Source organism: Drosophila bipectinata, chromosome 2R (genome assembly GCF_030179905.1).
Source record: "Drosophila bipectinata strain 14024-0381.07 chromosome 2R, DbipHiC1v2, whole genome shotgun sequence".
In the NCBI taxonomy this organism is placed as follows: Eukaryota; Metazoa; Arthropoda; class Insecta; order Diptera; family Drosophilidae; genus Drosophila; species Drosophila bipectinata.
Genome location: NC_091737.1, coordinates 15,477,987 through 15,494,080, shown reverse-complemented (window position 1 = coordinate 15,494,080; position 16,094 = coordinate 15,477,987). Strand labels below are relative to the sequence as shown.

The 16,094-nt window shown below is 45.6% G+C and overlaps 4 protein-coding genes across 10 annotated transcripts in view; 1 reads left to right on the top strand and 3 right to left on the bottom strand.

Annotated features, from left to right (window-relative positions):
- The window catches only part of LOC108125673 (alpha-N-acetylgalactosaminidase), a 52,697-nt gene that overhangs the window by 34,227 nt on the left and 2,376 nt on the right, over positions 1 to 16,094 (bottom strand). For 2 of the 3 annotated variants that reach the window (XM_017241955.3, XM_070278744.1), the window contains exon 8: positions 15,898 to 16,037. In XM_017241955.3, the coding sequence (XP_017097444.2) occupies positions 16,006 to 16,037 (32 nt within the window). In that variant the 3' untranslated portion in view covers positions 15,898 to 16,005. Of the gene's footprint in view, positions 1 to 15,897; positions 16,038 to 16,094 lie in introns of those variants that run through there. The other variant, XM_070278743.1, reaches the window with a different exon arrangement.
- On the bottom strand, positions 9 to 11,435 carry Vha44 (V-type proton ATPase subunit Vha44). 2 transcript variants are annotated; one of them, XM_070278742.1, is made up of 10 exons: positions 11,270 to 11,435; positions 8,433 to 8,575; positions 8,148 to 8,301; positions 5,433 to 5,591; positions 2,180 to 2,366; positions 2,019 to 2,117; positions 1,703 to 1,958; positions 1,544 to 1,641; positions 1,342 to 1,480; positions 9 to 1,283 (listed from the first exon to the last, which is right to left on the bottom strand). In XM_070278742.1, the coding sequence occupies exons 2-10, from the start codon at positions 8,565 to 8,567 to the stop codon at positions 1,185 to 1,187; spliced, it is 1,326 nt and encodes a 441-aa protein (XP_070134843.1). In that variant the 5' UTR covers positions 8,568 to 8,575; positions 11,270 to 11,435; the 3' UTR covers positions 9 to 1,184. The 2 variants fall into 2 exon arrangements, with proteins under 2 accessions (XP_070134843.1, XP_017097437.1); XM_017241948.3 differs by lacking the exon at positions 5,433 to 5,591 and having other exon boundaries at positions 11,270 to 11,432.
- LOC138926089 (V-type proton ATPase subunit C-like) lies at positions 2,373 to 5,418 on the bottom strand. Its single transcript, XM_070278745.1, has 3 exons — positions 4,517 to 5,418; positions 3,699 to 3,796; positions 2,373 to 3,130 (listed from the first exon to the last, which is right to left on the bottom strand). The coding sequence occupies exons 1-3, from the start codon at positions 5,257 to 5,259 to the stop codon at positions 3,042 to 3,044; spliced, it is 930 nt and encodes a 309-aa protein (XP_070134846.1). The 5' UTR covers positions 5,260 to 5,418; the 3' UTR covers positions 2,373 to 3,041.
- On the top strand, positions 10,641 to 15,897 carry Hmgs (hydroxymethylglutaryl-CoA synthase). 4 transcript variants are annotated; one of them, XM_070278741.1, is made up of 2 exons: positions 10,641 to 10,797; positions 14,078 to 15,897. In XM_070278741.1, exon 2 carries the CDS (start codon positions 14,113 to 14,115, stop codon positions 15,508 to 15,510), a length of 1,398 nt encoding a protein of 465 aa, XP_070134842.1. In that variant the 5' UTR covers positions 10,641 to 10,797; positions 14,078 to 14,112; the 3' UTR covers positions 15,511 to 15,897. The 4 variants fall into 4 exon arrangements, with proteins under 4 accessions (XP_070134842.1, XP_017097440.2, XP_017097441.2 ...); XM_017241951.3 differs by lacking the exon at positions 10,641 to 10,797 and adding an exon at positions 11,501 to 11,631; XM_017241952.3 differs by lacking the exon at positions 10,641 to 10,797 and adding an exon at positions 12,752 to 12,979.

The following is a 16,094-nucleotide window of genomic DNA, read 5'->3' as shown; positions in this document are numbered from 1 at the left end:
AAACAAAGTTGGGAATGTCTTTCTTTCTTTATAATTATTTACAAGGATGGCTTAATTGCACCTTATATAACGCAATGACATTTACATTGTTTCTTTAGTTTCATTTCATTTTACACATATTATGCATAACTTTAAAATATTTATATATATGTATGTAGATGTAGATACTGTTCTCAATTTAGGAAATATTATTGTTCATTTCTCATCGCTGCTGGTGGATTAGTTTATATCATTGTTTTATCATTCAAGGGGTTAACACACACGCGGGTTAAGGTTTGCGTTCCAACAAGGAGACAAAACAACAAGCAGAACCTCAAAATGCCAGAGCGGTTCTCCTCAGCGATTAGAGTGGTAGCGCGTTTGGGTTTTATTATAAAATTTCGATATCTAGGCAACATTTATAAATACAATACTTCCGTTTAATTTAATTGTTTGTCTTTACTCGAAACGTATCAATTGCATTTTGCATCAACAATTTGTTAGCGCAGCTTCCGCAGGGAAACCTTCGGATTGCGATTTGCGACACCACATAGGGGGGGCTTAAGTATATGTAGTTTGGGCCTGGGTTGTTTGTTTGGTTTGTGGGTTAGTCACAGGATACAGATACCAAGTGGAGCACAAGCACGACGAAACGAGACGAAATTGTTTTCAAAAATAAAATGTAACTCAAGTGTTTATTGTAAAGCTACCAAAACAAACAAACAAACAAAAAAGATATAGTAAGCCGAAGCCTTAGCGACAATGTGTGTAAATTTGGCTAGACGGATTAGACATTCTGTTCATTTATCATTTCATAATCATAGTAAGGCATAAGAACAACATAAAATACTGTTTAGCGAACTGAAGAGGGACAAAGAACGATCGGGTCGAATTGTTCTACAAGATCTTGATCTTGGGTGATTGCAAACGAGTTTGGTCTGTTGACGCGCTTCATCTCGGCTTCATCTCGAGATGGCCGGGATTGATGGATTTCAAAACAGATTGCAGCAACGCGTAACATAAATAACAACAATAATTAGATAACAATGACTAAAATTATTTTAAAGTAATCTATTAATTTTGTTTCTTTTCAAGACTGCGAATGGTTTAGCTGATTTTAAGTTGTAGGCTTTTTGTAGTAAAGTGTAAATTTTTTTGTGTGGTTGGAGGATGTATGCAATGTTTGGGGGGCGGGCGGACGCTCTTTAGACCTTGGCCTGCTCCACCATGTCGATGTTGACCTTGTAGAACACATAGGGATAGTATTCCGACTGTCCAAAGCCCAGGCCGGGGATGTCCACGTTCTATAATATACATATAAATTAATATTAATTGGAAGGCCCTTGAAGTTTAAGGACTTACATCAGCACTGCTGACAGCACCGCCGGCGGAGGCGCCATCCAGGTGGCCGTAGAGCTGGTTGAGAACGTCGCGCAGGCGCTTCACACTCTTCTTGTTGGGCTCGATCAAGATGGCTTGGAAGTTGACGGGCAGGCCGTACCTAAAAACGAGTAAATGATTTAGTTTTAGCTTTAAAAGAAGCTTAAAAAGAGTTAAATGATACCTCAGGACAGATTCCACAAACACGCGCAGAGCCTTGACGTGAATCAGGGCGCAGAAGGCCTCACTGAAGTTGACCTTCAGCCAACGCACCAGAGGTCCCTGAAATACCGAGTTTGTAATTAGACAAAATACCAACTAGAAGCTTGTCTATGAAACATACAAACTGCTTCTTCTTGTCGGTCATCAGCTTGGTCATCTCGTTCTTGCCGGCGGCCAGCTCCTCCTCATTGTATACGAAGTCACGCACGATGAACTTGCGTTCGCGGGCATGGAGCTTGAACTCCTCGGCCACCTTCTTGAACAGGGTCACGTTGAAGAGACAGTAGTCGTTGTCCTCCTGGATGAGCTGCGAGGATCGGGGCACAATCATGTCGGTGATCTTCTCATAGTTGGTCAGCCAGTCGTTGGCCATGGCCCTAAAAAAGAGGAAACAAGGCTTAGTCTCCTTTTTGGAGTTCAATATTTCAGAATATTACTTGGGCACAATGACCAGAAGAGTGGTCAGGTACTCAGAGTCCAGGATGAAGTGCTCCTTTTTGACCAAATCAGCCAGATTTCTGGTCAGCAAGCTGCCACTATAAAAACCAATATTTTAATGTTAATAAAGCTTGGTTATGGAAGTCTAATCCCAACTTACGTCTTCTTCTTTTCCAGGTTCTGGAGACTGCCCTTGAGGTTGTTGTAGGCCTGGGACTTGGTCTTCAAGTCGCCATCGATCTGACCAATCTGCTTGGAGATAATGTCGGCAATGTTGCGGAGCGACTGCTTGATGGGGTACTTGGCCATGTCCCACTGGAAGCGGGTCAAGTACTGGGGCAGTTCGGCTATTTCGTAGAATCGTACAAAGTATAGGTTAGTTCAACTCTTCTAGTCAGTGTGATTAACTTAGTAGCTAGCTGAACAAACTGGTTGTTCTATTATTGTATAAGTACGAAACGAAATCGAAAAAAAAATACATAGTAATTCATATAAAAAGTTGTAAAGAATTAGTTGAAGGAAACTATAGGCTCGGAAGCTGAATAAAATAATAATATTAATTAAAATTAAAAGTAATTTTGTTTAAAATACATAACAGTTAGTAGGATTCAGACTCACACACACACACTTACTAGTTAGACAATTAGAGATCGATTAAAAATAGAAATTAGCAGAAAAGTAAGAAATCGGGATGCAAATATAGATGCTACGGGGGATTACTGGGGAGTACGGATATTAGTCGCTATTGGAAATACCTTTCGTGTCACACGGCACAACATGTTAGCTGGCTTTCGAAAACATAATGCTGTGTGATAAGAATATATAGTACGTATATATATATATAGACACTAAACGGACAAATTAAAATGCGAAACAAAGCAATCACAGTGAACTCAGCGATTGATCAACATTTGGACTTGGCGCTGGGGCAAAGCTGCATTTTTTTAGAAATAAATATTATTCTTTTTTTTTGGTTTTTGATTTTGGGTGAGTTTTGGGTGAGATAGCTAAGGGCTGATAGCTTAATGGGGTATCGGCGTTAATCGTGGGCTGTAATGTGGAGCATGTGGAGCGCAGAACAACGTTTGGTGATTTGATTGGTGAGCGTACACTGAAAGAACAACACAATCGCTTTTACACTTTTACAAATCTGTACACTGTTACACATAATCAACAGATCCGTGTATATATATTAAAGAAATAGATATATATATTCATATTCGCGGTAAATCATAAGGAAAGCGCAAACAAAGGGCGTTTGCAAAAATACCACAGAGAGAAAGGCAAATCAAAAGAAATATTGCAACGATCATAGTGATAAGATAAGGAAATATATAGTATAGTTGCCTCAACTAAAAGATACAAAACTGAGAAAGAAACAGAAACGTCGTCTTTCAAGACTCGAAGACTGCAAGACGATGTCATTAGAACGTGATGTGAAAGGAGAAAGGCGTGAAAGTGGGAAACATCAAGTTGCTCAAGAAAAAAAAACCATAAGGATATAACTCAATAGGAAAATAATATTATAAGGAAACGGAAACGGAAACGAAACTGGAGAGCAACGGCAACATCAACATGTACACTTATAGTAGGTATATGTCAGCGCCGATCAAGAGATCAGTGAGATCTTCAAGAGGCATGGAGTTGGGTTTCGGAACCCGAACGAGGGCAATGCTAACCTGGACTCAGCGGAAACTCGGGCGGCTCGGCGGGATCCGTGTCCGGACTGGATCGCCCCTGGCTACTACTGCCACAACAACTACTCACTGGAGACGATCTATGTGTTGGTGTTAAATTAAATCCATTGTTTATATTTAATTGACTCGGTGTAGAACGTTTGCTATAAATTTGATCGGCAAGAGAATTGAAGAAAGAGCGATAACTAGAGCGCGGTGTGGTCGATGCTTGATGCCAAAATGTCATTGCTTTGGATAGGTGAGGGTATTGGTATTGTTGGTACTGATTCTGATTCTGATTTTGATTCTGTGTCTGATTCTGTGTCTGTTGGTGTTGCGGTGTTGTTTCGTGTGACTGTGGTGCACTGTGATTGAATCAAGTGATTGAATGAGTGATTGAAGTGATTGGTGATTGGTGGGCCAATGTGCGATGATGGATGGAAAGTGATTTAAAAAAGAAATACATTATTATTGCATTCGATTCGGTTCTCGATTCTTAAAATCAACTCAAACATTTATGGGTCATTCTGGGTTTCTGGATTGTGTGTTTTTTTAATAATTTGTTTTTCTGTAATGAGAGCAGGCAAAGCGGGTGCTTGTTTTGTTCAGTGTAGTGTTGTGTATATATTTTTACATCGTATTCGAGTGGCATGTATAGTGTGTGTGTTTCTCATTGGAGGAAAGGCAGCTTAGCGGGATGACAGCGGGTGACTTGGCTTTTAATTCTGGTTTTGTTTATCTTTGTCTGGGGGTGCTGGCGATTTTTTTTTTTTTTTTTTTTTGGCAACGTTCTACAAGTAGGTAATGCGATGATAAGATACCTGCTCTTCTTAGAGTTACGCTTGGGCTTATTGAACCACCAGTCGAAGGTTTCCGAGAGGTCGGACTGAACGCTATGGGGACTCTTTGGGTCCTCGTCCGTTTCCTGCCCGCCGTCATCGCCGGGGCCGAGGCCGGGGCTGGGGCCGTCGCCCTCGTCCTCCGACATGGACTTTTGCGTTGGCGACTGCAGTGGCGCCGACGCTGCTGGCACTGCATGATGATGATGGGGCTGCTGGTGATGGGTTTGGTGAGTGGGCAGGTGCAGCTGGCTGACGTGGCCGCTGCCGCTGCGGAAGCTGAGCTTGTTATTGTTGATGCTGCAAGTGTTGTTATTCAGCCGCTTGCTGTTAGAGCGCGACATGCTGCTATGCACTGAGCTGCTGGTTGTGGGCGCCGACGTCGAGAAGTAGGCCGAGGAGCACAGAGTCGAGCAGGAGCTGGGAGCGGGATGCGAGGCTGCTCCGGCGGACGAGGCCGATGAGGCGGAGGCTGAGGCTGAGGCCGCCGCAGCAGCGGCACTGGTGCTCGGACCGCCGCCCAGGCCGCTGCCAGTGGCGATGGCCGCCACAGTGGACAAGGCACATCGGGTGGCGCTCAGCATGGACGATGCTGTCTGCGAGTAGCACTCATCCGCCAGGAGCGTGCTGGCCGTGGCACTCGTGCTGGGCGGGGCACAAGCGAAACACTCGTCGCACGGGCACGGCTCGAACTCCGGTTCGTTGCCCGTGGAGAGGTTGGTCATGCTGCCGCCGGATCCGGATCCGGTTGCCAGCGCCTCGGCGGCGGGGGAGGACGAAACACAGGCGCAGGCGGCAGCAGCAGTAGCAGCGGCAGAAGACGGCAGATTAGGGGGCGGGGGAGTGGCAGGTGAACAGGCAACGGGAGTCGTAATCGGCTGACTGGAACTGCATTTACCCTTGAGATCCTGGGGCAGCTGGTGGTGGTGGTGGTGATGGTAGTGTTGGGGTTTGTTTTGGTGGTGCGTGTGCTGGTGTTTTCGCTGGTGTCGCAGGCTGAGATGTTTGATGCGCTGGTGGTGGCGACACGGCATGCTGTCGTCGGGTGGCCCAGGACCTGCCATTCGGTTTCGGGTTCACAGGATTCGGTAGGTCAGGTCAGTCAGGATGCAATCAGGTGGGCGATTTCAATTCGAATATCGATTTTGGATGGAGTTCGTGGAGTTGGTGGATTCAATTACCGATGGTACAGACAATACAACACAAGGAAGGATTTTTGTTTTAGATTCAGTTGGCAGACTTAGTCTTAGTAGAAGGAGAACGCTTCTTCTCGGTTCAGATTGCTTGCACTTCCGGTTCACGATTCAAATAAATTAAAAGTAAAACTATATAGCATACATTTAGGGGCTAGTCCCTAGCACTCCTCTTCCTTTCCCACCCGGGATCTGGTCCACTATCTGCGATTATCACCATCGAACGAAAGCGAAGAAACCAAGGCAGAAAAGGTACTTATCATTTCGTAAATATTTGTAAAAATAAATAATGAAAATCATAGAAGAGAAAAATGTAAAAATTTGAAACTCATGTGTGCGGGGTGGGGGGGGTTGGTTGGAAAATTCCTCATATGCTGGCAGGGGTGATTTTTTTGTGCAAAATAATGGCAGGAATGGCAATGGGGCATCCCATGAACAACAGTGGAACAAAATGTAACTCCATGGCTGATTAGTGTTTGCGTCTCATTTTGTGCTTTCATTTGGATTATAATTCAGAGAGTGTCACCCATTTGTTGCAGTGTAAAAGCTTTTGGTTGCTCTCCTCCTCCACACTAGTAGTCTTTCCAATTGGCTCTAATTGCAATTGTATCTCCCATCTTAATTAGCGAATGCGGTGGATGTGAAAAGCGTATGAACAGGTGCACAAGCCCACACTGATACAGCCCCCACTGTGCTCCTCTCCCCGTCTCACCCACAAGACTCTAGCTAGGATGCATCTTTATTCGAGGATTCTCTAATTAGATTCGTGTGGGAGAGCCCTGGGGGAGGGAGTGCATTGAAAAATTGAACAAAAACAAGCGTTTTTCCAAGCGGATCGATGCAGGTGAGAGACAATGAGACAACACAGATGCAGACACACACACACAGATACACACACACACACAGGTACAACAGTTACAAGTCTATATAGGGATACATATATGTACATTATGCACGCACTTACATTGTTATTTATACAAAAATAAATAGTACATGTAAACTCGAAATAAAAACTAAAAAATAAAGCAAGTATGAGGAACGACACTCGCGCAGAAAGTCAACTTTTTGATATATATATATACTTGATATATATGCAGTTATGGACCTACATATACACTCTTTACATGTCTGGCTTTATCCTTTATATTACTATTTTTTTTTTTTTTGCTCTTTGGTCGGTGAATGATTTAAAAACTAATGGGCTTTCAAGTGACGGAAAACCACAATAATTGGTATCCAACCCAATCGTATCGAAAACCGAAAAAAAAAAACGTACAACAATATATGTAAAATATACAAAGTGTTCACTGTACTCCTCCAGCGTGTCTGTGTCGGTGGGTGGTGTGTGTGGTTTTGGGGGGGGTGGTGGGCGAGTGTATCAAAAGTATCTTTGTTTTTTTGGGGCGGAGGGGGGCGACCTTAGACCGCGTAGCTCCGAGTAATTGACCGGGGATCGGGCGCCCTTGGACGGGGCCAAAAATACGCTAGTGTGTGTATCTGTATCTGTATCTGGTGGATTGTATCTGTGAGTGTGTCTCGGCTGGTATATATTTGTAAATTTATAGCGTGTGAGGTCGATGTGGCGGGGGGTGGTGGTGGGGGTGTGCGTATTAAAATGTACAACAAACGCAACACAAAATAAACAACGCAAATTCCCATTCGGCTAATTCCACAATATCTTAATTTTTTTTTTGATTTTTGTTAACTTTTTTGTGGGGGGAAAATTATGGATTTTAATTCCATTGTTGTTGAAGCATTTAAGACCAACTCGAACTAGTTTATATGCCTAAGGAATATCCTTCATTACTGTGGTGATGATGGTGCGCATGAGTTCAACAAATAAATTAAAGAAAACTCAACCAAACATAAGGGAAATGATAAACAAAAGGTAACCCAGGAGTGTAAAGTATAAAATAATATTGTTTTGTAACCGAAAAGTCTCACTCTTTAAAAAAGGAAATAAATGTAAGGCCTGGGGGTTTCGGCTGAAAATCGATTAGTTTTTAAATCTGTTTCTCGCTTCGCAAAGTACCATTTATCATCGATTGTTTTTTTAAAAACTACTTTATAAGATAGATAGATATTAGGGAAATGGTGATCGATATAGACGGGCATTAGGTTAGTCAGATAAGGGACTCGGATAGACCAAAACATTCCTTTCGAGTGGTACTCCCACTGGTGGTTAGTAAGTAATAGATGTGGCATTACACACTGTATAGTATAGTACGATTATGTCAGAGCATTCCGGTTCTACGGTCAGAAGAACTGCTTAGAATAACTAAATAACCAAAACGATATAGACTGTGACCCGCAAAACAGAGGTCACTCCAACTAAAACTAAACTAAACTAAACGGAACTAAGCTAAGCTAGACTAAGCTAGGCTAATACAGTGATAGTTAATGGCAGGCAGACGACTTACTGTTGTTGGCCATCAGGTTCTCGAGCAGCTTGCCCCGCTGATCCTCCAGCACCTCGCCCAGGTAGTTGGCCACCTTGCGCGTGATCTGCTCCACGTAGGTGTCCAGCTTGCCCAGATCATCGGAGAGACCCACCAACTGATCCAGGGTGCCCACCTGATTAGAACAGAAGCATTAGTTAAGAGAAACAATACGTCATCCACTGGCCAAGGCCATGAGGCCATGTCTGTGACAGGCCAGATTATTCTGTCTCAGGGATGATGATGATGACTGATTGCGGAACTCACCTTCAAGTCGGGGATGTGGAACTTGTAGTTATTGCACAGATTGTGTTGCTTGCTGGTGAGGTTGTTCATGGTGTCGTACGTCTGCTGGCAAGTCTTGTCGCCCGGCGCCGATATAATCCAGTATTCGGACATCATCTTGATGGCTGGAAGGGAATAAACGAGGAGGAGAAGGTAAAAGTTAGTCCTTGGTCACCTCCTAAATTATGTAACTCTTCAATATTGATTGCAGTTGCTGAAAGTCGATGAAATTTTAATTGCCAACTGGCCTTCAAGAAATCGAATTCAATATGTAATCGGCCCTTGGAAAGTGCACTTTTTGAGTCCCGAATCGAACCTCGACCTCTGGCGCCAGACAGTCCAGCGCCACTGAGTCTATGCTCCTATGTGTCTATGTATGGAAACCGATTGGGGAACGGCGAGTCCCAGTTGCTTACACAAACACTTGATTCTAGCACTCCTTGCGTCTCAATAGAATGGTCAGGAACTTTTCCACCAGCTTTTTTGGCATTTTTTCCCCCCTCACAACTCTCTTCTCTCTCTCTATATGGTCTTTACTCCGTTTGCTTTTCCGGTTCTACGATATTATAGCCACATTTCCGTGCGTTTATGTCGAGGGCTCGTTACCAAATGAACGCTGGCCAAACGGCCAGATGCCACGAGAGCCGAAAGTCGATTCGGGCCATGTCCATGCTTCTCGACAACCGAGCACGAGTTCTGAAAAATGTGATGACGAAGCGGCAAAAACAAAGGCACGAAAGGCATAAGGCGCCATGGCCGAAAAAAATGAAAGCGGAGCGAGTGCTCAATTTGGGTAAGTGTCGCTGACTCCTCCTGCCTCCTGACTCCTCCTCCTTGTCCCAGTCCTTGCCACGGGGCGTATGAGTAATCATACAGCAAACGCCACGAGATATAAATCTAACTTTACCCAATTTCGGCCTATGGTGAGCACTATTATTACATAACTACTATGATGGCCTTCAGAAAGAGACACGAAAACAAAACACGAGCCCAAGGAGTGACAACAAGCCTGCTCCATCTCCGTCCGGCCACCCATAGAAGTCAAGGCAGTGCATTGTCCTCGCCCAGGAAGCGTCAAAAGCTGGCCATACAACATCGGGCATAACGAGAACTGATATAGGGGAGGGCCAACCAAGGCAACAGACAACAAGGAAATAGGAATACCATGATGGGCAGGAAAACAATGTTATTCCTCAACAAAGGATAAGATATATATTTGAGTTTATAAACCAGTCAAGAGCTATAAGGGAGGTTAGTTAATTGCTCATCATCTAGAGACCATCAAGCCAAATGGATCTGTAATATTTCAACCTAAAACTATGATGATTCCTATCCATATATAAGGACACAAATAACCTTCCTGTGGATATTGTTTCCCCTGTGTAGTACGTATGTTTATGTTTAGCCTCTTTCAGGGGTATGGCAACGATTGGGAGGTGGCCCAGAGATAGGAGAAGGAGGAGTGCGAGTGCGAGTGGGTGGAGCTGTTATGCTGGCATGCTCCGAACTGGTGACGTGGATCGGTACGGATACTGGTAGGCAGGAGGAGAGCTGAGCGGAGGGATCCAGCCACACAGTCGCCATTCGAGTGGAGACAGTCTGACTGGGCAACGGCTGGCGCTAATGGAGAGGGCTTGGGGTCCTGATTCCACAGTCCTGGGACCACAGTTGGGGTAGTCTGACCCAATACAGGAAATTGCAATGTTCGCGACTTATGATGACGAAAAAAAAAACAAAGAAAGAATAACAAAGGAAGAAAAACAACAAGTTTTGACAATATCCTCGTCCCAGTGGGTGTGCGCCCAAATTAATTAATAATAATGTGCTTGCCGGGGGGCGGGGGAGGGGTGGTTGCCGGGACGGGTGACAAAACGGTGGGGAGTATGTGGCCGGAGGAGCCGTAGGTGGAGAAGACCTTGTCACAAAACAAAAAAGATAAGCACGCGCTGGAATTCCAGCAGCTGTTTCCAAGTTCTTGGGCATTTCAATTTTTTTGTTTTATTGGCCTGGCAAATATGAGCATGTTTCGGCATGTTTCGCCTCGACTTTATATATCTGGTCAGTATCCACCAAGGTCCTTGATGCACGCAAGAGAACTATTCATTTGAGTCCTTGTGCGGTCGCTAATAGTATTTGCTTGTTTTCGCATCATCGGCCATTTGTTCCCATCAAACGTGCCTCGCCTCCACTTTAATATAAATTCAAAAAAAATACAGAAATTTAACTGAAAATTTGTAATTCATTTGCTATTTTGTTTACCAAGAGAACGAGGGAGCGAGAGGGCAAGAAAGGGGAGCTAACTAGAGGAGTCGGAGAGAGAGAGGAGCGCTCTTTCCACCTCAGCGTGGTGAGTTTCTGCTGGGCCTGTCAGCTGTCGTTGACAGTCACATGACAGTTTTCCGATCGATAATTTTCTGCTCACGGGTTTTCGCACAAAAACCAAAACACCACCAACATATTTTTTAGCAGGCCGCCCACGCGCCGCCACCTGGATTTATCCAGATTTAGCCAAATCTGGCCAAACCCATTTCCCACCAGTTGCTCTTACGCGGGCAAAACAAAACTGGGATGCTCTGGGTGGAGGGGGGCTCAATTTTCAGGGTCACACATCATTAAAAGTCGTAGCCCCACTTGCTATCTTATTTTTCCGCACTTTTCCGTTGTTCTCGTAGACGAAATGCACTCTTGCCAGGTCACGAGACCCACTGCGATGTAGTAATGCGTTTTTTTTTCTCGCCACCAGTTATGCGGGATAGTTTCACAAACACACGACGACGATAGGGACGTGGAAAACGCCGAACTTTAGGTGTTGCACTTACTTTATGCTCAAACTGCTTGGTTGGAAAGACACAGGTGTGCGTTTTTGTGCAATGTAAGAAATTGAGCAGTTTTTTTTCAGCCAAAATCAGCGCAAATCGACCGCCGCCACCCACAAATGCGAACGAAAATCTGTGGTGAGAAGCGCTGGCGAAAAGTGACAGTTCACAATGCCCACAAGTTTCACGTGATGGAGCAGTGTGGTAAAGTCGCCGCCATAACAGCTGACCCATCTAACAGCTGTTTCCGCATGCGCTTACCAACACTGCCCGGCGAAGGGGCCGCTGCATAGCGTTTATTAATTTTTTTTTGGAAATTAGTTTAGTTAATCCAAAACGCCCGCCCTGGACCAGCATATCATCAAGTGAGTAAGTGCCTCCGGAGGCCACGTAATTTCAGAACTTATTCGGAAAGCCGGCAGACACAGTCAGAACCACAAGAACGCTGATGTAACACGAAGTCGGCTTCGGCAATCGTATGATTGAGGAACTATAATGTGTGTCAGGAGTAATTGACTCCGGAAAAGTGCCACCTATTATTCCCAGATGTTAGAGATCTTCGCTGAGTTTACTTACGGCTCGAGAAAGTAATAGTTTTCAGTCACGGCATCTGTTTTTCCCTGTTTCATAACCTGCCCCTTAAACTCTGCTTATCGCCCGGCTTGCTCCCCAATACACGTGTGTTCTTTTCTTTTTTAAAGGGGGCCCAACCTTTGACCCCCCTCCCTATGCCCATCCCCCTGCCCAGCTCCGACGTACAGTCTGCTTCCCCGAAAACGAAAATGAGTCAAGAGCAGCGAGCAAACAATTAGCTAAGTGCGCAACAGTTCCAGTTTTGTTTACACAAATTTCCCAATTTGAAAGTGCTAAAAATAAGCCAACAAAACCACAACATTTGCCTGGTGTTAACCTCCTCGGTGCTTCCACTTCCTGCTCCCACTTTTGTTCCTTCCACTCGCATAAGCAGTGCATCCATTTCCATAGCTTAACCCCCAGTACAAGCGGGTGAGCTTTACCTGTATTTGCACTGAGAACTATTTTTTGGGTTTCTCTAACCTGGCTTTGTTTAATTTATAAAGCCTAATATATGTACTAGCTCTAGGCATATTAAGAGTGGAATATGTACCCTTGAATTTATTTGTATTTAAAATTATAATATAGTTTTCTTGTTGTGTACTTTCTTTAGAACGGGAACTGATCATATCTATTATTCGGGAACAAATTGGAGGAAGCCGCTTGTTGGCTTATCAGCTTTCTGGAAGCCTTTGATCGGTCGGCGGCCGCATCGCAACCAGCTATCTGAACCTTCGCCCACTTCTTGCCCAGACGTTCGTGCTTGATGGCCGTATCTAAGCGATAAATATTTCCCGTAATTATGCACGATCGCTGTTTGTTCGCCAAAGCGCTTTCAACAATTGGCATTGACTTACAGAAACAGCGCCTATTCTCGCCTCTGTTTGCTGTTCGGCTGTTCACCGCTTCTCCACTCTTGAGTCCAATTTCCATTTCCATTCCGCCGTCATGGTCATATTCATATGCCAGTGCAGCGCCTTTTTGGCCGTCAGTTCGCGGAGAGATTCGATCGAGTGAGCTTCGCGCTTGGCTACCCGGTTACCCGAAACCCATCGAAACCTGAAATCCACAAAACCCCCAATACCCAAAAAGTGAAAACCTCAAAAAGCCAATAGGCCGTCGCAGGTGCTAACAGTAACGGTAAACATGTCAATCGGTTTTTCGTTTTTTAGGGTTTGGGCCACACTCGTACACTCTCTTATCAGTTATACAATATAGACGCGTGTTACCATCGACCAGACAGGCACAATGAAAGGGGGATTCGGGGACAGTGTTCGGTGGACGGTGGGCTTGACCTACTTATCAGTGAAGACGCTCCCAACCTGTCTCACAATGATGCAGGGAAAGAAATAACTTCCTAAAATATACGTTTTTTAAATAACTTCATTTTATTTAGAAAATATTGTGCTTTTATTTAAAATCTTTGTAAAATATAACAAAGCATTTAGCACTATTGATTCGCTCAATTTAGAGCGAAAAATATTTAAAATAAGCACGATTCTTTCAGTCATGTTAGGGTGATTAATTCTTCCCCAAAATTAGAACAAAAATTTAAAACAAACCACATGATTTTGGTCTATCTCATCCCAAGAAAATATAAACAAAAACTGTTGGAAATAATTTATAGGGCTTTCTTGAAAGAATTGTCTGATTTGTAGATCTTTTTGGCTAGATCTTTTTTCCACGTGTACCTACAGCATCCACGCCCTTGTCCTCCAGTTTCTGAGATGGTCTTTCTCGGCTTGATGCGTGTGTTTTGGTTTACTTTGTCTCGGCTTGGTGTGTTCTCTTTTGTAAAGTTTGGGGCTGAGCAGGGAAACTTTCTCCACTGGTGCGGGGCTCTCTCTCCGCCTCTCACGCGACTGCTTACCGATTCTCCGTTTAGGCCAGGGAAATCAGTTGGCCCCTGCCCAGGTCCCCCCCACTTTGGCAAGAGCAAGAGCAAAAGCGGCGCCTCTGCCGCTCTGGGACATTGATGACTTCTTCAGCCCAGCTCACAGTCATCGGCTTACACACGTCCGACGCAGCTCGAGCGTGCAACAGGTTGTCTCTGCCCTCGTCCAATTTGTAAGCATTAAAAAACGATGTGATTGCGCGGGGAGAAAGTTTCTCAATGCCAATTGGCATTGGAATTCGGGCCACATTAAGTTCTTGGTCTGCAGCGAGGAAGCCTTCAAGAATGCTTGAAAGAGATCCCAAATACCTCAACTAATACTCAACTGCTTGTTTTCCTTTCAGAGCTCAGGATTAAATAGATAATCACAAATACAATCATGGCATCCCTTTGGCCCCAAAATGTTGGAATACGCGCTATCGAAGTGATCTTCCCATCGCAGTACGTGGACCAGACAGAGCTGGAGGCCTTTGACGGGGCCTCGAGTGGCAAGTACACAATCGGTCTGGGCCAGGCCAAGATGGGCTTCTGCTCGGATCGGGAGGACGTCAACTCGCTGTGCCTGACGGTGGTCAGCCGCCTGCTGGAACGGCACCACGTCAAGCACTCGGAGATCGGGCGCCTGGAGGTCGGAACCGAGACCATAGTGGACAAGTCCAAGTCGGTGAAATCCGTGCTGATGCAGCTCTTTGCCGAGAGCGGGAATACCGACATCGAAGGCATCGACACCACAAACGCCTGCTATGGTGGCACGGCCGCCCTCTTCAATGCTGTGAACTGGGTGGAGTCCTCCAGCTGGGACGGCCGTTTGGCCCTGGCCGTGTGTGCTGACATCGCGGTGTACGCCAAGGGTGCAGCGCGTCCAACTGGCGGCGCTGGAGCGGTGGCCATGCTGGTGGGTCCGGATGCGCCGCTGGTCTTCGATCGCGGCCTGAGGGCTACGCATATGGAGCACGCCTACGACTTCTACAAGCCGGACCTCAGCTCCGAGTACCCCACGGTGGACGGGAAGCTCTCGATCCAGTGCTACCTTTCCGCTTTGGATACCTGCTACAGGTTGTACCGCAAGAAGTTTGATGCACAGCAAAAGGACAGCGCCAAGGATAAGTCGGGCCTGGACACCTTCGATGCGATCCTGTTCCACACACCCTTCTGCAAGCTGGTGCAGAAATCCGTCGGCCGGCTGAGCTTCAACGACTTCCTGCTGAGCAGCGAGGCGGAGCGGGCGAAGCAGTTCCCCGGCCTGGAGAGGTTCAACGAGGCCACTCTGGAGAGCACCTACTTCGATCGCGACGTGGAGAAGGCCTTCCTCACGCAGTCGGCGGATATTTTCGCCAGCAAGACCAAGAAGTCGCTGCTGCTGGCCAACCAAGTGGGCAACATGTACACGCCGTCGGTGTACTCCGGCTTGGTCTCCCTGCTGATCGGAGAGCCGGCCAGGGAACTGGTGGGCAAGCGCATCGGCGTGTTCTCCTACGGCTCCGGTCTGGCGGCTTCAATGTATTCGATAAGTGTGACTCAGGATGCGGCGGCCTTTGAGAAGTTTGTGTCAAAGCTGGACTATGTCCTGCCGCTGCTCAACTCGCGGGAAAAGGTGGCTCCCGAGCAGTTCTCGTCGCTGATGGAGGTGCGCGAGAAGAACAACCATGCGGCGCCGTACACACCCACGGGCAGCATCTCGGCTCTATTCCCGGGAACATACTACCTGAAGGATGTGGATGCGCTCCACAGGCGCACCTACGAACGCACGCCGACCATCAGCAACGGGGTGCACTAACCCCCGGGTAATGGGTTCGGTTTGGTTCCGGTTTCGCCAACAACTTGACAATAACTCTCTCGACGACCAAACCCATTTAAGATGTAGCTGTAGACGGTAACTATTTATAAATGGTACGAGTACGATCCAAGGGGATCGCTTTCCTTTCTTTCTTTTCTTATTCGGGTCCTAATCGCATATATAGTGCTACACATATTATTTATACAATCCAAGCTTGCGAACTAATAATTTCATCAAGTCAGACGTTATTTATACCATAAAACGAGTCTTAACTAGTGTCGGTACTGCAATCTACGCCTATAATTGTACAATACTTACTATATATCTGTGTGTGAGGCACACAACCCATTGTTTTACGAACAATAAAAATCACCAATGTCAAAAGAATACATATCAGTCGTTTATGATTTATTAAAATTGGAATTAGGCATCGTGAAAATAGTATTAAAGAGCGTATTCGAAGTGATGGCAGAAGCTGATTTGCATAATTTTCGTTTACTGCGCCGTAAACTTGTAGAAAGTTACGCCTAAGGTTGGGATTAAGGTAAACAATTAAGGGCTGGACCATAACAGGTCTGTAACAG

Excerpts from the sequence above, each read along its gene's own strand:
- LOC138926089 (XM_070278745.1), bottom strand. The coding sequence starts at position 5,259 with ATGACCAACCTCTCCACGGGCAACGAACCGGAGTTCGAGCCGTGCCCG. Across the intron at positions 3,797-4,516 it reads CGTAACTCTAAGAAGAGCAG|ATCGTCTCCAGTGAGTAGTT; the intron begins GTATCTTATCAT and ends ACCAACACATAG. Across the intron at positions 3,131-3,698 it reads CGAGTTTCCGCTGAGTCCAG|TGTACGCTCACCAATCAAAT; the intron begins GTTAGCATTGCC and ends TTGTTCTTTCAG.
- Vha44 (XM_070278742.1), bottom strand. The coding sequence starts at position 8,567 with ATGATGTCCGAATACTGGATTATATCGGCGCCGGGCGACAAGACTTGC. Across the intron at positions 8,302-8,432 it reads TCCACATCCCCGACTTGAAG|GTGGGCACCCTGGATCAGTT; the intron begins GTGAGTTCCGCA and ends TGTTCTAATCAG. Across the intron at positions 1,481-1,543 it reads TTTGTGGAATCTGTCCTGAG|GTACGGCCTGCCCGTCAACT; the intron begins GTATCATTTAAC and ends ACTCGTTTTTAG.
- Hmgs (XM_070278741.1), top strand. The coding sequence starts at position 14,113 with ATGGCATCCCTTTGGCCCCAAAATGTTGGAATACGCGCTATCGAAGTG.